This window comes from Aotus nancymaae, unplaced genomic scaffold (assembly GCF_030222135.1).
Source record: "Aotus nancymaae isolate 86718 unplaced genomic scaffold, 86718_ANA_hifiasm-v0.15.2.pri h1tg000064l_1, whole genome shotgun sequence".
In the NCBI taxonomy this organism is placed as follows: Eukaryota; Metazoa; Chordata; class Mammalia; order Primates; family Aotidae; genus Aotus; species Aotus nancymaae.
Genome location: NW_026988479.1, coordinates 22280392 through 22304035, shown reverse-complemented (window position 1 = coordinate 22304035; position 23644 = coordinate 22280392). Strand labels below are relative to the sequence as shown.

At 39.4% G+C, this 23644-nt stretch overlaps 1 protein-coding gene across 2 annotated transcripts in view; it reads right to left on the bottom strand.

Moving 5' to 3' along the window:
• STK32A (serine/threonine kinase 32A) overlaps positions 1-23644 on the bottom strand; it is a 151658-nt gene that overhangs the window by 44522 nt on the left and 83492 nt on the right. For both annotated transcript variants that reach the window (XM_012456631.2, XM_012456550.3), the window contains exon 6: positions 3217-3254. In XM_012456631.2, the coding sequence (XP_012312054.2) occupies positions 3217-3254 (38 nt within the window). The remainder of the gene's footprint in view (positions 1-3216; positions 3255-23644) is intronic.

Here is a 23644-nt window from a genome sequence, read left to right as displayed (position 1 = left end):
CAGAATCTGAAGAAACAGAAAGTAAATGACTTAAAAAAAAATATTTTCTCCAGAAAGAGATCCCTAAGACAATGTTTAGAAAACGGATTTCAGTGTTTCTTGTTTGCTTGCTTCTGTACCATTCATACACAATCTTCCCCAAAGCAATTGATTTTCAAATTGAGTTCAGTATAGGAATATAATATAGAAAAGCCTCTTCTTAATTCACTGACCAAATTAAAAAAAGAAAAAAACCTTGAGAATGAAAGCAGTCATTGTAAATAAGATACCAGAAAACAAGGACTGACTGAGACTATCTCTCCGGCACATGGAAATGATGGCTTGTGCAGAGCCCCAGCTCCACCGAGAATAAAATGCCATGACTGTGCCCTCGCCCCCTGCACACATGAAAGACAGCAGAATGTACCCCAGAAAGTGTAGTTACCTGAGGAAGAAGGGATAAACAAAATGGTTTAAACACAAGATCTGACAAGTAGACAAGCAGAATATTTGTTATATCACTTCTGAAATCAAAATAATTATTTGGAAAAGACAGCTTTTACAGATTCTATCTGGTAGAGATTTGGTAAACATAAGTTATGTGTCAGCAGAGACAAAGCCACATAAAACAAGATGAAGCAGTCCCAGCTTCCTTTCCAAGAAAGCCATGACTACCTCATAAGAATTGTGCTAATATTAGACTTTTATTGAGTGACAGTTCTTTGCATCAAGTACTTTACACATATTAGGTCAGTCTTTACAGTGACCCTAAGATGTAAGTATTCTTTTGATCCCTGAAAAACTAAGACAAAGTTTAGGCAACTTGCCAAAGCTCTCAGAGCTAGTAAATGAGTGAAGTGTGTTTTGAATGAAGGCAATCTGACTCCAGAATTCACATTCTTAACCACACTGTTACACGATTAATCTTTCGCAAGGGTAGTCTCTAAGGGTAGTTAAACTTGAAGATTAATTGATTTCTTCACCTTTTTCCTCATCTGCAATCACCAAGTTGCCAAGAAAATGAGGAGGGGGAAGAAGTTGACTGAAGAAGAACAGCATGCCTTCATGATAGAAATGAGATGAAGCCATGGATGAGGCCTGGGATGAAAACACTGTTCTCTGAATGGAGGATAAAGCTTGAAAAGTGTTGGATTGATAGAACCTATATGCCTCCATTCAGGGCCTCTGTAAATGGTGGAGCAGCAGCAATCATGCACAAAGGCACCCAACTGAGGGAGCAAGTGAGGACAAAACCCCAAACTGGGTTCTCCTTGGTGGGCCATGTGCTGCCAGGAAGCTGTGGTGGACAGAGGGAGCACTTTCCCTAAGTTGCGCAAAGGTGACTTCTATATGCTAGAAGAGAAGCTAGTGGTAATTGTCCTTTCCCCCTACAAAAGACAGGATCTGTCTATGCTGCCCAGGCTGGATTCAAACTGCTGGGCTCATAGGATCCTCCTGCCTCAGCCTCCCAAGTAGCTGATACTACGGGTGCCTGCCACTGCCCAGCTCTGGATAGCTGGTATTTAAAAGTCACCTTCATGCTAAGTCTCATCATTGCTCACGTTTCTGAGAATCAGAGACTCTGTTTTCAAATGTCAGAAGCAGTAAAGGTAAGGAAGAAATAAGGCATCGGAAGAAAGTGGAAAAAATCTTTTTGGACAGTCCATAAATAAATAATGACACTGAGCTTTGAAATTAGAGGTCATATACCAGTGCTTCTTAGCCCTCTGAGCACAGGTGTGATCAGGAAAATCAGGCTCAAAACTAGGTAAATAAATAATGAGCAATAGATGGTACTTGGAGCTTCAGTTCCACTTGCAAATCCTTTTTGTAAAAATTGAATAAGGAGCTTTTAAGATTTAGGACTCTGCTAATTTAGCAGCCTTCTAAAGACATAACAAAGATCATATCGACACTGTTAACATTTGTATCATACAGGCTGTGTGCCTTACAGGTCTTACCTGATGTTCCAATGAATCCAAATTTACATGAAAATAAATATTAGGAAGAAATTATACACATTTAATCACTGCGGGCAAAAGCTTATTCTAGAGGACATAGTTAATCAGTAGTTCTTGAAATTCAGCATTCACTTATCACCATCTGATTATTGCCATATCCCTATATTGCAAATCTGGATAACACACTTTTATCCCTTTTATACTTTTCTTTAAACTAACTGATTTTTTTTTTCAAACAATGTTTTTTGAGATGAAGTTTTGTTCTTGTTGTCCAGGCTGGAGTGCAATGGCTCAATCTCTGCTCACTGCAACCTCTGCCTCCTGAGTTCAAGCAATTCTCCTGCCTCAGCCTCCCAAGTAGCTGGGATTACAGGCACCTGCCACCACGACCAGCTAACTTTTGTATTTTCAGTAGAGATGGGGTTTCACCACCTTGGGCAGGCTGGTCTTGAATTCCTGACCTCAGGTGATCCACCTGCCTTGGCCTTCCAAAGTGCTGGGATTAGAGGTGTGAGCCACGGGGCCTGGACTCAAACTGAAATTTTTAAACAGAAAACTTGGTATCTCTTCTGAGATATATTGGTACATATGATGTGCCAGCATAGACAAAGCCACATAAAAGAAGATGAAGCAGTTCCAGCTTTCTTTCCAAGGGGAGAAAGCCATGACCACCTCATAAAAATTGTACTATTATTAGACTTTTATTAAGTGATTTATTTGTGACAGTCACTGCATCAAGTACTTTACACATAATATGTTAGTCTTTACAATGACCCTAAGATATAAGTATTCTTCTGTGATATCAAGTAAATGGAAAAACCAATTTGCAAATGTAAAAGCAGTTTGCCTTTTATAAGAAGGAATGCATAGAAATAGATGCAATGAGAACAAAATAATGTCGCTAATGTCTAGGTAGATGCTATTGCTGGTCAAATGCTTTCATCTTGAGGCCTCTGTATCATGGAAAACAGGTGATTTTTATGGCTAACATTAAAAAATTGTGATGGTTTTCTTGAAGAAATATGGTAGTGAAAGCAAATTGAGTAGAATATGACTTTCTCAGTAGGTAAATTCAATGTTACTTAAGGGTATATTGTTGTACTATACCCTGCCATAAGTAATAAAGTTCCCCCATATTGTCTATGAGGAGTTTATATATAGAGCTCAACTGAATATAGCAAGATACCTTTTCCATGTGTAATACTCCTCTGCTGGGAATAATTAGCTTTTCTAAGAGCATGTCATGTTGTTGATTGCAAACAAATAACTCACTTACCATGTTCATCAAGTAAAATATTGTCAGGCTTCATATCCCTAGAGAAGTAAAAAGAAAAAACAAGGTTGCTCATAATCAACAGAACTAAGGGGTACGGGCAAAAAAAGTGCTTACAAAAGCTAACTGGAGTTGAAACAATGTACTAGCCCCTCAATACTCATCTTCTCATTCAATTCTCACAGTATTTTTATGAGACAGAAATCCCCAATTTCTAAATCAGAAAACCAAAGCTGAACCCAAGGTCACAGAGCTAGTAAGTGGAAGAACTGGGCTCTGAACTAGGGCCTCTCTCATTCAAAACCTCAGACTCTTAACTTCCTATAGCATATGGGATCTATGCATGTAGATACTGGTCCATCGGATCATGTAAAGCATTTACACTGCCATGAAGTAGTGTTAGTAGTATTAAGCATCGTTTTCTTGTGTAACTATAGAATTACACAGATGATATAAAATTAAAGACTATAAATGGGAAAAATATGATTGATAATGTAGTTATATAACCACCCCATCTCACTTCATCTCCTCACATCCACACCTGCTGTTCCTTTGCCTGAATTAGAGTCCTTTCATCACTGCACTCAGACAACACAGATTCACCCTCAACCTCACAGCACAGATGCTACTTCCTGCAGGGAGGCTTCCTGATTTTTCAATTATGAGTCAAATCCCCCTGCCTGCATGTATTCAGACCACACAGGATGCTTCTTCCACCATAATGTTTATCATACTTTATCACACACTTGGTTCTGTTTATTGATACAGGACTTGTTACTCATTAATATTTTTAAGTAAAGAGTAAGCTGACAGTCTTGGTCTGTCAAAGTGTAAGGTAACCGTATTCTAGCAGCATGAAAGCCACTTGACTAGGCTGAAAATGTGTTCCCAAACCCTGCTTCAGAATTTCTTCCTTAATGGATTCTATGAGTTTAGGCCGAAGGGCTTTAATGGTACATTAGGGAAAGGCAGTAAAAATCTGAGAGTGGAAAAGTGAGGGCTGTTATAAATCAAAATGAGATTCTTTGATTTAGGAGTGCTCCTTACCACAATATTCACGAAGGCTTTGTAAACTCTATCGTTCTATCCTCCAAGTATTAACTGTCAGACTACTCTCTTCATTGGAAGAAGGTGGGTTTTGTGCTCACCTATGCATTATTTTTACTTTACTATTTTATTTTTTTCGGTTATTTTAAAATAAAAATTGTGTGAATTTAAAGTGGCCAACATGATACTTTGATATACATACACATAGTGAAATGAGTACTACTGTCGAGCGAATTAATAATCCATCTACTCACATAGTTACCTTTTTTTTCCTTTGTGGTAAAAGCACCTTAAATCTACTCTTAGCAAATTTCTGGTATATAGTACAATGTTACTAACTATAGTTATCTTGCTGTACATCAGTGTGTGGAAGACTGCTCCAAATCTTTTCACTAACTATCCTAAGAATGATAATAATTAAATAACTATAGGTCTTATAACATCCTAAAAGAAAATCCTGGCCATGCACAGTGGTGTGTACCTGTAGTCCCAGCCACTCAGGAGGTAGAGGAGGGAGGATCACCTGAGCCCAGGAGTTTGAGGCTACACTGCACTATGATCGTGCCTCTGAATAGCCACTGCACTCCAGCCTGGGCAACGTAGCGAAATCCTGACACAAAAAATTTTTCTAATCTGAAAGTTTTCCAAGTGGATCATGAACTCCTTGATGTCCAGGGATGGTTTCCTGGTTAATATCATATTCTATCCCAGTGCCTGATGGTCAGTAAATGAAGACTTTAATGATACTCAGAGAAATTCCAGTGCACTTAAGGCTGATCCCAACAGCATATATAGAGCACTGTGGCACACCATCAAATACTCTCTGCAGCATAAAGCTAGAGATAAACCAGGTGTTGGGCTCTTTCTACCTCTTTCAGATCTGCATCCAATGAGCATCAAGTACTGTTTGCCAGGTGAGAAAGAGGCCCAGAGGAGCCCTACCCAGGATGGATGAGAGTTGAGTGAAGCAAGACCAGTGTAAAATTTCTTGGCCTGAATTTATGAGGACTTACTGGGAGAAATTAATTGCTGTGGATGTGACATTTTATTAGTTTTCTTTTAAATCCCTGAGTACCATTTTTCTTGTTTATTGAATCTATACATCATTGTGTTCACTACTTTTCCCAGAAACTACTTTGAAATGTAATAATACAGAGATCAGAGAGGGAACAATTAGTTTAATGTGATAATTCTTACTTAAATCTTACATTCATTTATTCATCAGATATTTACCTACTTTGGTAGGCCACTGTAGTAAGATATGGAAAACATAAAGATAAATGAGACAGAGTTCCCTCAGGGATGGAGAGGATGAGAAAGCTTTGTAAAGAACCATGACACAGAATGGGAAAGGAGTATTTTTACCTCATATTCAGAGAAAGAATATGAGAAAAATTTAAGAAAAATGTGTAAGTGAATTTGTAAACATAAAAATAAGTTACCTAAGCTTAGGTTCTAGCTACCCATTTTCTCCAAAATATAATAAGGTCATATCTAATTCATTACAGAGTAAATTGCAGTATGTAAGGTTGTTTATTCACATACCAGGAGAGAGAAAATGAAACCTAGGGTGCACTATTAAAATTCCTACTAGAGCAAGTTGAGATTTTCTATTTTTTATTTTTAAATTTTAGCACCACTTCTTTACCTTTTCAGTCTTCTCAAGTAAAAGTAAGTGTGAAGTGACTCACAAAATGTTTTTTTCATTGAAAGCAGTCTATAATATATTTTAACTTAGTGGCTAATAAATATGGATATGCTTCAAAATCACCTGGGGAGATTTGAACAGTGTGAATTCTCTTGTCAGGGGCATTTAAACCAGAGCGACTTCATCTTGAATGGGTGAGATAGGAATTTAGGAATCAGCAGGAGTGGTTTTGCAAGGTATGGGTCACAAAGACCCTGCTGATAGAATAAGATGCAGTAAAGAAGCTGGCCAAAACCAAGATGGTGACAAAGGTGATCTCTGGTCATCCTCACTGCTCATTATACACTAATTATAACACATTAGCATGCTAAAAGGCACTCCCACCAACACCATGACAGTTTACAAATGCCTTGGCAATGTCTGGAAGCTACCCTATATGGTCTAACCCTCAGTTCTGGGAATTCCCCATTCCTTTCCCAGAAAACTAATAAATAATCCACTCTGTACTTAGCATATGATCAAGAAATAACCATAAAAGTAGCCAGCTAACAGCTTTTGGAGCTGCTCTGCCTATGGAGTTGCCAACCTTTTATTCCTTTACCTAAATAAACTTCTTCCACTTTATCAGCTTGCTCTTGAATTCCTTCCTGCATGAAGTCAAGAACCCATGTGGTGTCCCACCCAGTTTTGAGGTGCACCCTGTGATACTCTGACCTAGCTTAGTCCTAAGGCATTAGACTCTCTGTTTAAGACTTGCTCAGGCATCTGTCTTAAACCAAACAGAATCCTCTAGGGCATTCTGGTGTGCAGTCATGTTCAGGAAGGCTGTCTAGGCATTGTCCAAATCCAAAAATGTCAATCTCATTTTTAAATACGAACCTCTTAAAAGCTTATCTATGAATGAAAAGGTGTTGAAAAGTGTAACATATAATTTTTCAACAAATTCTTTGGTTAGAATATATGTGGAGGTCTTTTATGACTAACATATCTGTGTTAGTTTATTCTCACATGCCTAATGAAGACATAACCAAAACTGGGTAATTTATAAAGAAAAAGAGGTTTAAGGTACTCATAGTTCCACATGGTTGGGGAGGCCTCACAATCATGGTGGAAGGTGGAGGAGCAAAGTCACCTCTTACATGGCAGCAGGCAAAAGAGCATGTGCAGGGGAACTGCCCCTCATAAAATCATCAGATCTCACAAGACTCACTCACTATCACAAGAACAGCATGGGAAAAAGCCTGCCCCCATGACTCAGTTCTCCAGGTGCCTCCCATGACATGTGGGGATTATGGGAGCTATAATTCAAGATGAGATTAGGGTGGGGACACAGCCAAATCGTATCATTCTGCCCCTAGCCCCTCCCAAATCTCAGGTTCTCATATTTCAAAATGAATTATAACTTCCCAACAGTTCCCCCAAAGCCTTAACTCATTTTAGCATTAACTCAAAAGTCTACAGTCCAATGTCTCATCTAAGATAAGGCAAGTCCCTTCTTCCTATAAGCCTGTAAAATCAAAAGCAAGTTGGTTAATTCCTAGATACAATGGGGTTACAGGCATTGGGTAAATATGCCCATTCCAAATGAGAGAAACTGGCTGAAACAAAGGGGCTACAGGCCCATGCAAGTCTGAAATCCAGCAGGGCAGTATAATCTTAAAGCTCTAAAATGATCTTATTTGACTCCATTTCTCACATCCAGTTCATGCTGATGTAGGAAGTGGGCTCCCACAACCTTGGGCGGCTCCACCCCTGTGGCTTTGCAGGGTACAGCCCCGCTCCTGGCTGCTTTCATTGGCTGGCGTTGAGTGTCTGCAGCTTTTCCAGGCACATGGTGCAAACTGTTGGCAGATCTGCCATTCTGGGGTCTGGAGGATAGTTGCCTTCTTCTCACAGCTCCACTAGGCAGTACCCCAGTGCGGATTCTGTGTGGGGGTTCCCACCCCGCATTTCCCTTCCACAACGCCCTAGCAGAGGTTCTCCATAATGGCTCTTCCCCGTAGCACACCTCTGCCTGGACGTCCAGGCATTTCCATACAGCCTCTGAAATCCAGGCAGAGGTTCCCAAACCTCAATTCTTGACTTCTGTGTATGCACAGGCCTAACACCATGTGTAAGCCACCAAGGCTTGGGGTTTGCACCCTCTGAGGCAATGGTCTGAGCTGTACCTTAGCCCCTTTAGAAATAGCTTGGATGCAGGGCAGCAAGTCCTGAGACTACACAAAGCAGCAAGGTCCTGGGCCCAGTCCATGAAACCATTTTTCCTCCTAAACTGAGGGCTTGTGATGGGAGGGGCTACCTCTGACATACCCTAGAGTCAGTTTCCTTATTGTCTTGGCAATTAACATTTAGCTCCTCATTACTGACGCAGATTTCTGCATCTAGTTTGAATTTCTCCTCAGAAAATGGGTTTTTCTTTTCTATTGCATCATCAGGCTGCAAATTTCCTGAACTTTTATGCTCTGCTTTTCTTTTAAACATGAGTTCCAATTCCAAACCACATCTTTGTGAATGAATAAAACTAAATGCTTTTAAGAGCACCCAAATCACATCTGGAATGCTTTGCTGCTTAGAAATTTATTCTGCCAGATACCCTAAATCATCTCTCTCAAGTTCAAAGTTACACAGATTTCCAGGGCAGGGGACAAAATGTCACCAGTCTCTTTGCTAAAGCATAGCAAGGACCACTTTTGCTCTAGTTCCCAATTAGTTCCTCATCTCTACATGAGGTCACCTCAGCCTGGCTTTTTTGTTCATGTCGCTATAAGCATTTTGATCAAAGCCATTTAACAAGTCTCTAGGAAATGCCACACTTTGCCACATTTTCCTATCTTCTTCTGAGCCCTCCAAACTGTTCCAACTCCTGCCTGTTACCCAGTTCCAAAGCTGCTTCCACATTTTTGGGTATCTTTACAGCAGCACCCCACTCCCCATACCAATTTGCTTTATTAGTCTATTCTCACACTGCTAGTAAAGACATATCCAAGACTGAGTAATTTATAAAGAAAAAGAGGTTCAATGGACTCACAGTTCCACATGGCTGGGGAGCCCTCACAATCATGGCAGAAGGCAACAGAGGAGCAAAGGCACCTCTTACATGGTGACTGGCAAGAGACTGCGTGCAGGGGAACTGCCCCTCATAAAACCATCAGATCTCATGGGACTCACGCACTACCACAAGAACAGAATGGGAAAAACCCACCCCACGACTCAATTACCTCCCACTGCATTCTCATGACAAATGGAGATTATGGGAGCTACAATTCAAGATGAGATTTGGATGGGGACACAGCCCAAACATACCAATATCATAAGCAGATAGCTAATGATGAATTCCCTCTTGTTATTTATCATTCTTGGTGACTTCAATGTCTACATGAATGCTCCATCTAACACCCCGGCCTCTCAGTTTTTTGACTTACCTCCAATAATCTTCATCCATCCCACACCAATAGTTCCCTTATTCTCACTTCCTTAATCATCCCCTTGTCATAACTATAGCCTAGCCCCTGACCAGCATAGCCTTCTATCTAATACAATTTCCAAACTGGCATATCTATCACATTAAGACCACCAATTATTGGCCTTGTCACTTTTTCTTTATACATCAAAACTCTCATATTTTCAATTCCTGTCCATAGTTTACTTTTAACATTTCCTGTAAGAATGCTTAATTCTCTCAACCCCCAACCCCCATTAGGATGGAAGTTCTAAGTGAAAGGACTTCTTTTCTGTATTATTCAATGCAGCAGCCCCTGGATTCATAAAAGTGCCCAAAAATAAAGTAGGTACTTGAGTAACTATTTGTCATAAAAATGAATGAATCTTGCCCGCCCCACCCCCTCTTCTCAAATTCTTGGAATACTAAGCCCTGTGTATATTTTTCACCTAAGAAGAAAAAACAAAACGACACAACCAATCTCCACCCCCAAACAACCCAAACAAACCCTGTGTGCCAGATGCCAACTAAGAGTTTCTAGTAAGTGCGTATGTATTAGAGTAAGAGTAATAAGTAAGTGATTTCTGCCTTTTATGAGCCTATGATTTCAGAGGGACTATGGAATTTTGGGGGTGGTAAAGGGAAATTCTAGGACACATTCTTTGGCAATCCTTCATTGCATCTTGGATTGATAAAACAGAAAGAGCCATTTCCTGCTGAACCAGCTGATTCCAGATGTGAGAACTATAAATAGTAGAGTGGAAATACAATGCTCCCTGTGGCAGCCTCCAAGGAGGAGTTGATATATCTGCTGTTCTCACTTGAATGACTTTACAAGACATTAGCAGAATTAATAGACTAATTACATCCCTTCATTGAGCCAACCCTGGAATCAAGTTGCTAACCCTGCAATCCTATACAGGGTATGGTACATGAAAATAGCAAACAAGAAAATCAGTATATCCAAACCCAAATCAACTCTTGCAGTGTCCAATGGCCTTCTGATGGTCCGTGGTTTGGATTTAATTCTTTGCACTTAACAGTCTCTTAGAATGGGCCATCGCCAAGTTCTGGAGAGGGGAAAAGTATTATATATATAATTCTGTAACATATTATTTAGAGTGTCACATATGGGCTCTTGGTCTCAAAAAACAGACCTACGTTCAGAAGGAGTGAGGGAAGATTATAAGGAAAAACATAGTTTGGAACAGGGGCAGAAGTGAAAAGCAGTCAGGATTAGATGATTAAGGACTAGGTATCATCCTCCTTAGATTTACCTCACAGTCTTTAGTTGTAATCCCAGTCACTCATTGTGGGTGGGAGACCCTGCAAGTGCCAAGGCAAGGGTCTGAAGCCTCAGCCTGTTCCCATATGAATACAGAATTAGAAAAGAATTAGAGATACAGTTCCATAGTTATTCCTACATATAATCATGAATAATCACAGTTATTAATATGTAATCACAGAAATATATATACTCAACATAATCTTCTAATCTTACTAATGATTATCGGGTTATAAAGCATGGAACTGAAGTGACATTGTGAACAAAGTGATCCTAAGGCGAGATGCTGTAAGCCCTCTGCCATGCCTGCATAAGAGCTGCTGGAGGGCACCTCGGCTGTGCGGCAGCGCCAGCACTGGGATGCGCCTGCTGTTTAGCCAGCTAGGGAAGGAGAAGTCTAAAATGTCTGAGACGTCTCTTTCCTCGGGGGAGTTAGGAGAAAATGTCGCTTCTCCAGGCTCTTGTGGTAGGCCTGATGGCTGTCAGGGAGGCCTGCAGACATCCGGGGGCTTAACTGTCTCTATGTGGTGCTGTGCTTCAGTGGTCACGTTCCAGGTCTACGTTGATGTTGCACTTCTGCACCTGGACCCTCCCTTTCTTAAAGATAAAATCAGTAATAGTAACATAAATCTTAATGTCTTTGTTTTTTCTTGACAAGTATGAGAAAAGTGCTGATGCATTAGGTTTCCTCCTTGCCTCCGCTACTTAAAAGACGTGAGCCCCTGTCTCCAAGACACGTGATTTACCTGACCCTATCACTGACCACCATTACCTCACCCTCCCTACCCTGCTCCCCGCTTTGTACTCAATAAAAGTCAGAGTGTCCAGGCACTCGGGGCCACTTCTGGACTCCACGATTTCGTTGGCAGTGGACCCCTGGGCCCAAACTCTGTTTTCTCTTTCTCAGTGTCTTGGGTCTTTTATTTCCACAGTTTCTTGTCTCCACACCTATAGAGAGGGGCTCACAGGACCCTGTAGTGCTGGACCCTACAACTCATTATGTCATTTTGGGCAAATGATCTAAACTCTCTAGAGCTTATCATACTAAAGTTTACTGAAGTATAGTGGGCATATACAGTATTCTATGTAAATATATGTACTTACAGATAGTCACAGGTGATAGACAAAATATTTAACAACCGGAACAGAACAGTCATCAGTTTATCAGAAGTAATGCAGATGGCAGCCCAGAAGCAGTGCCCTGAAGGACCTCTCTTGGGCCAGGAGTTAGCACTTTCGTTTCTGGGTCAAGGGAGGAGAGGCTGAGGGATGAAGGAGAGATTGGAAAAGGGGCTACAGTAGCAGGAAAGCTCAGGCATGAGCTCTTTATCAACCAGTATGCTGAAATACAAGTTCTTCAGTACTTTTACAACTGATATGGCTAGACCAGTGTATGCAGACTAGACATGAGTAGTGTATGACTAAGACTAAACGTGTGTAGTGTATGAGTGTGTGTATACGTGTGTGTATGTATACGCACTTCACATATATATGCTTTAGGTTGACTGAGTATATCAGTACATAGCAATGTTGGTGATAGTCTCAAACACAAATGATCCTAACCAAGCCCAGGGATTTCTAGGTTGATTTGGGAAGCATAGATAGTAGAGGTTAAGAGTATGAATTCCATAGTCCAGTGACTCAGGTTCGAATCTCAACTGTGCAACCTACTAATGGTCATTTTGATTGCCTTTCTAATATGTATTCTTCATTCTCTTAATCGTCATTTTAGTTTTCGATTGGATATTTACACTTTTCTGTTACACACACACATTCATGCACACACACACACGCACAGTAGTATTTTGTGCGCTTTGGGAAACCTTCTCTACCCTGACTGTAGGGGAGGGTTATGTGAGTTAGGCCTAAGTAAGAGTTATCCCATCTTATTGGTCCCGTTATTGGTTCAGGGATGGGCTGATGACCTGATTTATGACCTAATTTGGCCATATCAGTGGTAAGCCACTGAGTATCAGAAAGAGTTGTGCTGTGGGCTTCTGAGGAAAGAGCTTCCTTGCTGTCCTGGGGAAAGTTTTGAGAAGGAGTGTGATTCTTTAGATTTAAAGAATTTAGCATGCAGCCTTGGCAGCAGGCAGCTTTCTTGCAATTACGCCGAGGAACAAGCTGAGGATTAAGTGACCACATGGAAAGGAGAGAAGAGAATAAAAGAAACCAGCTAGTTGGTGATACTGCTGAGTTGTTGAATCAAGATACCTTCCAAGTCCAGCACACATCTGGATTTTCTGATTTTATAAGATAATAAATCCCTTTATGGTTTAAACCATTATGAGGTCTTCTGTTATTTGAGATCAAAACCACGTCAGTAATAAGACGTCCTGAGACTCAGCCCTCCACATCTATAACTGAGGAAAATAATCATATCTACTTTATAGAGTTGTAATGATTTAGTTAAATGATACATGTAAAACTTGTAGTATAGTATTCTTCCCTTATCTGCAGTTTCACTTTGTTACCCACAGTCAACTGTGGTCTAAAAATAGGTAATTACAGTACAATCAGATACTTTGAGAGATGGACTGCATTCACATACTTTTATTCCAGCATGTTGTTATAATTGTTCTATTATATTATTAGTTATTGTTAACTCTTACTCTATAAACTTTATCATAGGTATGTACATAAGGGAAAAACATAGCATATATGGATTTGAAAATATCTGCAGTTCAGGCACCCACTGGTGGTCTTAAATGTATCCATCATGCATCAGTGGGACTACTGTGTAGTATCCAGCACACAGTAATTGTTCAACTAACTTCCAGAAAACATTGAACAAATAATTAGGAAGTGTTCAGTGTAAGAAGAGCTAGAGAGTAAGAAACTGATAAGCTGAGGATGTTAAATGATGAATAGTTGTTTTCAATTATCATTGAACCATTGTGACAGAATCATGATGATAGGTTTTATTTATTGCAACATTGAGGAACCAGGCTAAGCCCTTTTTATACTTTATTTCATACTATCCTCAAACAATTATGAATTATCCTCAAACCTTATGAACCAGGTACAATTATTATCCCTATTTCACAGATGGGACCACAGTGGCACACAAATCCAATGTAACTATTCCAGTGTTATTCACTATCATGGAAAAAGTTAGGACTCCACGTTTATCTGACACCAGGGCTAATATTCAAAACACTTAAAAATGGCACAAACACAAATCAGAATGGGACATGGACCGCTAAAAATGGATGCTATCCATAAATTACCAGTACAACAGTACTAGTGGGTGTTGAGTGAGTAGAAGCCCTGTATGACTGTACATTTACTCAGTAAAGCTCTAATAGGCAGCAACAGAACCATAAGGCTAATCGTGAATCAACAGAACTTTCTAATGATTATGCATGTCTGAAAATGAACTACTTTATGTGATGGTGAGTATCCCACCCCTGAGGCATTTAAGCAAAGGCTAGGAAGACGATTCCTTGTTAGAGAGATTGCAGAAGAAATTCTGCCTTTAGATGAAGGTAGGAAGGAGTTGTCAACCTCCGAATGACTCCTCACTTCTAATTTCCTGGTTCTGTAATAGCCCATAGTTTTTTACAATTATCTGGAAAATAGCAGTGTGGCTTCCCTTTATTAAGCCCTCCTGATTTCACAAGCATTATAATGGGAGCTGTTCACATTTTTCCTGCTTTCTTATATACAATGTTATTATACCTATTTAACAAAATTTTAAAAAATCAATTTATTAATTTACCTCAAGTCATACAGCTCACAAATTATTCCCTGATGTAACGATTCCAAAGCCTCTTAATCTCTCTACCATACCACACTCTGCTTTTTAGTAAGATTATTGTTCTTTCTTAACGTTTGCATTATATAAGAAATGTATAATGATTTGGGTGACGATGTATCCTAGAGTATGAGAAGGAACAGTAAGTTTTTCCCACAGCTTATTGCAAAGAAGATAACTCAAAGCAAATGGGTCTAACACATTAATATAAATGAGGAGCTAGAATTTATTGAACGTTTTTATGTAGGGATTGTATATTCATTAGAATACATCCTCACCACAGCCCTGTGAAGAATGTACCGCTATCTTCATTTTACTGATACAACAAATGAGGTTCAGAGATGCTGAGTGTCTTGTCCAAGTTGCCCCCCTTTAACCGGCAGAGCCATTACATAACTCAAATGCTGCTGTTCATGGCTGGTGATAAACACCATTCAAATAGCCTCACTATCAGCATGTGAACATCACAGTGGAAAACTGCATAACAAGCTTTGAGCAAATAAAATATCTTCATATTATGTCTTAAAAGGATATAAAACTATATGCATTATATATATATATATATACACATATTTATATACCATTATATATATATATCATTATACAGATGCTCCCCAACTTACAATGGGTTATGCCCTGATAAACCCATTGTAAGTTGAAAATCTTATAAGTCAAAAATGTGTCTACTTCATCTAACCTACCAAACATCATAGCTCTAAAGGACAAAAATTATACTTTTATATTTATATTTCAAAGCTCTATTCGGAGCTCTGTGTCCAACAGGCATAAGTGATCCATGTTACGTGTTAAATGACTAAACCAGAAAGACTAAAGCTTGAACTTTACATTATAATGTATTATGGGCAAAGTAAAATTTAACTTGGACCAGATCACAGGTTGCATATTAACGAAACCCTTAACCTTATAGAAATTATTAAAAGCTCTGCCAGTCTAGTTAAATGTTAACCTGTAAATAAGCAGTTCTCTTTGCCTTTTCACATGGGTTTTCACAAATGGGTGGCTTGTGTGAGAAATACAATCATAAAGCCCTTTTGAAACTGCTCAATGCATACAACATAAAGAAGGAAGATTCTCCTGTTTTCACAATGTGTAATTCATGCTCATTCATTATTTGGTAGCTTGGGAGCAGGTGCTGAATAGAACACATCAACCTAATACCCTCATTACTGCACTGCCGTTTTGTTTTGAGGCTCAAGTGGCCTTCTGCTGTGGGAGTTACAAAAAGAGAACATTTGCAAGGGCTTGTGGTCTACTGAAGAAAAGATTTGCTAAAACAAAAGGAAAGGGCATTTTCTTAAGCACTCCACAGATAATAGCCGAAAAGCAAAATCCATTATTCCACTGCAACAAACAGAAAATACACTGAGAGAAAGAAAGACAGCACCAAGCAGAATACACACAATATAAGTAATCAGATAATTTTTAGGCTTTAAATTTTCTCGTACTGGACATGTAGCTTTGGTAAAATGAAAAAGATTTAACTTTCCTAATAGATACATAAAAGCAAAACAAAATTCCTTGGACAAGGGAAATGGTATTTATAAAAAAGCCATAGATATCAAAAATATCTTCCCAAACCTGAAACACAAAAGTAAGCAAAGATAGTCTCTGGCAACATTAAAATAGGTAACCACATACTAAAGCCAATGGACTTGACTTTCGGAATATTCTCTCGGGTTACTTTAATTTTACAAAGAATTCTAACAAGTTTTGTCACTTGGTCTTCTATCCCGTAATGTATTGTAAGCAGCATGTTAGGAGTGAGGACAGAGGTGCTCTGAGTAGCACCTACTGGAAAAGCAAAGATTAAAATATTAGCAGCAAATAAAACAATAATAACATATTTACTGCATTAATTTGTTAGAGCTGCTGTCACAAAGTACCACAAACAGTGGCTTGAAGAACACAGAAATTCATTTTCCAGTTCTGAAGGTAAAAAGTCCAAAATCAAGATGCCAGCAGGGCCCATGCTCCCTCTAAAACCCATCAGGGAGGCTCCTTACTGGGCATCTTCCAGCTTCTGTAGGTTTGCTGGCAATCTTTGGCATTCCTTAGCTGATGGATCCATCACACCAATCCTCCATCTTCACATGTCATCCTCCCTGTGCCCCTCTATATCCACATCATCTTCACTTTATATACGCTTCTCTGTATCCAAAGTTTCTCTTTTCATAAAGACATCAGTCATACTGGATTAGGGCCCCACAAAGGCCTCATTCTAACTTGATTATCTCTGTAAAACCCCTCTTTCCAAAAAAAGATCACATCTGAGGCGCTGGAGGTCAGGACTTCAACAAATCTTTTTGAGGGAGCACGGTTTAACGCATAACACCTACCAACTAAAATACGTACCTAAACTGAAGTTTTATGCTATTGGATACATAGCACTGAATAGCTCATCTGATCTTGAGGGTCAAGAGTGAAAGTAAGGGAGCCTATATTTAGAACAGGGCCTTTGAAGCAGGTAATCCTACATTTGAATCTGATCCCCAGATACTGACTGTATATTGGCAAGTTTCTTAATCCTCTCAGAGCATTGTTGATTATGAAGTTAGGCAGTCTGTACAACTAGCCAATTAGCACAATACCCAGTTCTTGGTATAAGCAATAAATGATAGCTCCTGATAAGTCATTAAGAAAGTGACACAGTTACTTTGTAGTATAAATTAAATAGTTATAAAACGCTAATGAGCTGAAAGAAATAAACACTTCCAGGAATTTAAAAAACATCTCTCCAGATGACTCATTCCCACATGATTCAGAAAGTGGAGGTGCCACCGTGTTGGCAAATTTATTTATTAGGAGCTCACCTGTCACTCAATAATCATTGACTAAAATGACTAGCTGCAGAAAGTTCTTATTTTTTCCGATAAATTATCATCTCAAGAAAATAAAATGTGACTGCTAAGGTAGCATAGTGTGTGAGAATCAAACACAAAGGTGACATTCCAGCCCAGATCTCTGCCTGAAATAAACTAAAGACCTCAGTTAAAACAAACGTAATTTTGGCCCACAGCTGAATCACAAGCAAGACCTTGATTGGTAAATGTGCTAATAGCCATTTATCACAAGTCAGTATCGGAGGCTCTCTAGACAGGTCATTACAGTCAGGCAGCCTTCTTGGAGGGGAAACAGGTGTGTGGTAGGGCAGAGGGACAATGAGGAGATCATACTTTGAAGAGCAGCCTACCAGGGCAGAGAGGATATCATCCTAGAGTCTTAGAAAGAATCATTTCTGATCACTTGGTAAAACCTCTTCACTTCTTCCTTAACAGTGAAGTTCAGGACTTTATTTAAGGTCATAGAAGAAATTGGTATTAAACTGTGATGCAATACAACTTCTTTAGAGGAAATGTGGTGAGCAGACTGTATGGTGACCCCCAGAATTCCCAGCTTTTGGTGTTCACACCCTTGCATAATTTACAGCCACTCAGCATGGGCTGGTTCCATAATTTGTTTCTAACTGACAGACATTACATGGCAGATGTGATGGTGGATGGTCTCATTTCTGTGACTGAGTTATGTTAAAATGTTATATATCATTATTCAAGTATATGTACTCTGTTGTCTTGGTAGCCAATTCACTTTACAGTATTGTTCTACTTGTTAAATTTGAAGAAACTAGCCACCATGATTCCTACGGTGACAAGGAAATACCTCCTGCCAACATTCTGACTGAGCTTGGAAGTGGATTCTTGCCCAGTTAAGCCTCCAGAAGAGAACCCAGTTTGGGCTGACACCTTAATGGCAGCTGTGACGAGAACCCAACTAGACTGTGCCCAGACACCTGACCCCAAGGAACTGCGAGCTAATAAAGGTATGTTCTTTCCGGTCACTGAGTTTGGGAATTTGTTCCACATCATGGTCCAGAGGCTACAATTAGAGGTATAACCGTGAGCACTGGGAGGGTGCAACTAAGCGTGTGTATGTGTGTGTGCACACGTGCACATGTGCACCTGTGTGTGCTTTTATTCTTTATGGCATATGCCACAAAATTTAAAAACCTTTTGATGTTAATGTTGACGTGTTTACTCAACTACTTTTCACACTATGATATTAACAACTTCATATGACAGAGTGGATTATCCTGTTTACCATGGGAGACTGGCACTCAGATCACTGGCAAATAGATGACCAGTAAATGATTTTTGCATAAATATTTGGACTAGAAGCATTATTCTTAAGATTTTTTTTCTTCACCGGCAAGACACTGATTTCTAGAAGAATGATAGGAACTTCTCATAAGCAGCTACTGTAGCCCAAGAGGTGATGTGTGAGAAATAATTTCTATTTGCATCTTATACAGTCATCAAGATGAATCTGGAATCAGTTATTAGCTCCAGTGAGTACGGCAAAGAAGGCAAAGGTGATAAATAAAAATACTATCCCGTGTTTTTCTAGACAGCCATAAATTTTCTTTTATTTCTCTTCAACATTTTAGTACTTAATGGGAAATACTTGCAAATCTCTCTGTTGTACTGCAATTACTTACACAAATTGCCCTAGTTAGATTTTTATCTCCTTCCTATGAAAGTATAGAAAACAGTGAGTTATAACTTCATTATAGTGGGGGTTAATTCTCAGAAAGAGAGAAAAACAATCAACCATCCACTCAAATGGCACTTTGATCAAAGATGACTTACTATTTAATTGTCCTATACAATTCATCTCATTAGCTTAAATGCATAATTGAGACTTCTTTAAGATCTAACAAGGGAGTAAACAGAAATTTGTCTTTGGATTATTATATTAAATGATTACTTTCCATCAGATTATTTTTCGAAAAGACTTCGGCAATCAACAAATAGAATAGTACTACTCCCACAGAAGAGACGCTAATGAGTTTTGTTTTTCTTATTTTAAAATAAAAGCAAATAATCACTTGGTCCATATTTTAAAGCATTTATTTGCAGATTTCAAGTAAGCAAAGGAGAGTATTATACTTCAAATTGGCCATACTTTGGAAACTAATGCTGATTTTCAAGCTGAACTTACACAAAAAGTTTGACATCTTGACTAACAAGAAAGTTGTCTAATAGCACAATTCACACTTAATGGTTATTATACAACCCTGTGTCTTTAACAACTGTAGCAAAGAAAGATTCTGAAATTGAAGAGAACTAGCTGAATATTCTATATATTTGGGAAACTACCAAAGTTCAAGTCCACGGATTGTTAAACATCCACAAAATAAAGCAAAACTCCACGTATGTCTTAATGGAGATTTATGGTAGAAACAGATCCTATGGTGTTTTTTAAAACATCACTACACTACACATTTTTGGCAGAAAAGCTGAAGTGAAAACAGAATTTAAAAAAAGAGCCCCTTCTATGTTAACACAGGGAAACAAGTAAGAACTTTCATCCACTTAGCTCTTCTTGCTAGACTAGACTTGCTGTGTGCTTTGACTGTTAAAAGTCCCCTTTACGGCCGGGCGCGGTGGCTCAAGCCTGTAATCCCAGCACTTTGGGAGGCCGAGGCGGGTGGATCACGAGGTCAAGAGATCAAGACCATCCTGGTCAACATGGTGAAACCCCGTCTCTACTAATACAAAAAATTAGCTGGGCACGGTGGCGCGTGCCTGTAATCCCAGCTACTCAGGAGGCTGAGGTAAGAGAATTGCCTGAACCCAGGAGGCGGAGGTTGCGGTGAGCCGAGATCGCGCCGAGCCGAGATCGCGCCATTGCACTCCAGCCTGGGTAACGAGCGAAACTCCGCCTCAAAAAAAAAAAAAAAAAAAAAAAAAAGTCCCCTTTACACCCTCAGAGCTCTCATGAAACTTGTTTTGTTACTCCAAACCATCTTCTCAAGTGCTTGTCTGTTACACAATTTAGCTTCTAGTTTTAGGCTGTTCTCTGTCTGTCCGTTCTACAGGTACCACTTCTGTCTGTGGGTGCCTGAGGCAGGTGGTCACACATACATGTCCCATACTCCCTTCAGAGCTGCAGCTATGCTGAGCATCTGCAGGCTGGAGAGTGGTGAAGAACTCTGCATTTCCTTAACATGATGCTTCCCCTACTTACTAGCCATGCAACCTTAGGCAAGTAATTTTTCAGAACCAGTTTCATCAATGGTGAAATGGGGACAAAGCACCATCAACCTCCTGCAGCTGAGGGAAGACTAAGCAAAATAATTCACAAGTGCTTAGCGGAGTGCCTGGTACCCAGGAAGCCCTCAGTAAACAGCAGCCTACTGCTGCTCCTGCTTCCAAGTATTGCTGACTGTTTATGGGTAATTTTGAATCTTCTACCATATCCAAAGGCAAAATGTAGATTTTAATCTAAAAGTAGGAAGTCACATATTTTATGTCTTCAGTTTTATGGAGATGGGCTCTCCTTGTCTGGGAGATCTACTACATTTTCATTGATTCTTTTATTCATTCTTGCTTTTAATTTCTAGGAACTCAGCATGTGTTTTACAATCCAATCTTCTTTCTAAGTAACAAAAAGGTGTTTTGTTATCTTGAAGTCAAATACAGCATGAATCATGCTGATTCTTTTGAAGAAGGAGATTTAAAAAAAGAATTACAGTATTCAGAAGCCTATATCTCTTCTATATTGCTTTTTGCATTCTCTGGCCCAGGAGCCCTAGTCTCAGATTGCCACAGTTATTATCATTTAAATTCCTTAGACAAAGAAATCACTGCTTCTTTTACCATGTACATTTTAAAAAAAGCTATTTGACGCCATTTCAAATTGATACCTGGTATTCTGAGAGCAGAAACACTGATAACAGGTTATCAGAACACTGTTAGAATTAAAATGTCTATTTGAAGCTGGGCATGATGGTCAGGTCTGTAATTCTAGAACTTTGGGAGGCTGAGCCAGGAGGATTCTTGAGCCCAAGAGTTCAAGGCCAGTCTGGGCAACATAGGGAGACCCTGTCTCTACAAAAAATAAAAAACAAAAAACGCTGCCTTGAAAAGCCTTAATTATGTTGACATAGGTCCTCAATTGCCCAGATTATATATGGCTTTTGACTCTCCCCAGCACAGTTATTAATACTAATGGCATCCCCTTTAGCTCTTACAGTATCCTGGTTTGGATGATAAATTACATGATTACTCTAATGTAAAGACCAAGGTACAAGTAGGTCTGAGACCTTTGGCTTTAATGTCCTATATTTCAATCTTTCTTATTTGTAAGCCCGAGCTTCTGGTCAGTCAGTCATTCATGTGGATCATATTTGTTTCACATACTAGTTATACAATAAAAAGCAAAACACGTGGAGTGCACCATTTTGCAAAGGAGACAGAAATGAATTAAGAAATAATTAAGAAATAGTTAAAATGCTCAAGCCTGTAATCCCAGCACTTTGGGAGGCTGAGGCAGGTGGATCACGAGGTCAAGAGATCGAGACCATCCTGGTCAACATGGTGAAACCCCGTCTCTACTAAAAATACAAAAAATTAGCTGGGCGTGGTGGCGCAGGCCTGTAATCCCAGCTACTTGGGAGGCTGAGGCAGGAGAATTGCCTGAACCCAGGAGGCGGAGGTTGCGGTGAGCCGAGGTCGCGCCATTGCACTCCAGCCTGGGTAACAAGAGCGAAACTCCGTCTCAAAAAAAAAAAAAAAAAAATAGAAATAGTTAAAATGTCACATCTTCTCAGGAAAGGTACAAAAGGCTATTACAGCCTGTAAAATATAACACCTGGGAGGTAGGGGGAGAGGTACATATAGGCCACAGAAATGCACTTGAATAGTTTTTGATGCCAGAAGGATGCCACCTCAATTTAACACTGCACTCAAAATGTCATCATGTTTGCCTTCCATTCATTTACCATGGTGAAGAGACATTTCAGTACAAAAAGGCTTCTGAGGACAGGCAGTAAGTAATAACTGTGGGTGTGTGACTGAAGAGCAAAAGAAAAAAAACTAGAAAGTTAATCCTTGTTTTATTATTTAAGTGGCAAAATGATGATGGGAACAAAAGGGAGAGAAAGAACAGAAAAACAGTATTTGGTGTTAGTAAGCTCCTTGGGGAAAAATCATATCAAAATTTTTGTTGTTGTTTTTCCCTGCTGAATTCCTCTTGAAACACAGTTCTAAACACATGGTGAAAATGCTCGGAGAATTAGTCTTTTGATGGCCAAGAACATGAAGCCTAAAGAAAGAAGGAACAGAACCCAATTTCAAACAGGAAAAGGAGAGAGAATAAAAAGGCTCAGGCCATATTGGTTTCTCATGGCCACTGCCTCCTTTCTGATACCTGTGATGTCACAACCAAGATAGGCTGTGGTTGGCAATTTTGGGGCAAATGAATGAGTATGAGAGTTTTGAGAGGGACTCCGTAGACTACAGGTATGAAGAGTCTCTCCTCAGAGTTTTGAGGGACCGGAAAACCAGATTGGGAAAAGTGCTTGAGAACAGGATTTCTAGTTATTGGCAAAACACTAGGTGTGCAAATTCATTCCCGAGATCCCACATGATTAACTGGTCTGCTTTCCATTTATCTGGTGCCTGAAGAGCACATTTCCAATACAAACAGGCCCTTCCAAAGAAGGAACATTAAATAATAACCATTTAATGTGTAGGGCCACGGCCAAAAAACTAAAAATATATTAAAGAACTGGTCTGTGGTACCTGCACAGAGAAATTGTGATGCTTCACCCTCATCCATAGGCTCTGTACTCATCAAGATAAATTATAGGCTGAGTACAGTGGCTCGCTCCTGTAATCCCAGCATTTTGGGAGGTTGAGGCAGGAGGACCACTTGGGGCCAAAAGTTGGAGACCAGCCTGGGCAACATGGTGAAACCCCATTTCTATAAAAAATATATGAATAAAGGTTTTAAAAAAATTAATTACAGGTAAATGTCAACTGGTGGTGGTAAAATATTTTATCTGGTCAACTTTTTACTAATTGAGACATAATTGTACTCAGCAAATTCTCCAACGATTAGAGATGACAGCAGCAGAGTCACATGCACTGATTTTTCATTTAGTGATATATAATCAATTAAAGCATATATTTCATATGTGTAAGTAATACAAGTTGGTATCATAGAGTTCTAACTTTGAGGTCGGAGGGATCTAGGTTTAAATTCTGACTACGCTTTTTGTCCTTGGCAATTGAGATGGTTTCTTTATCTGTGTAATGGTAATATTATAACGAAATGTGGAATCTTGGCTGGATTTTGAGTATTTAATAAAATAATGCACATAAAGCACCTAGCAGTGCCTGGCATGTAGTAAGTCATCAACCAGTAAACAGTAGTTGTTTTGATGTTGATTAG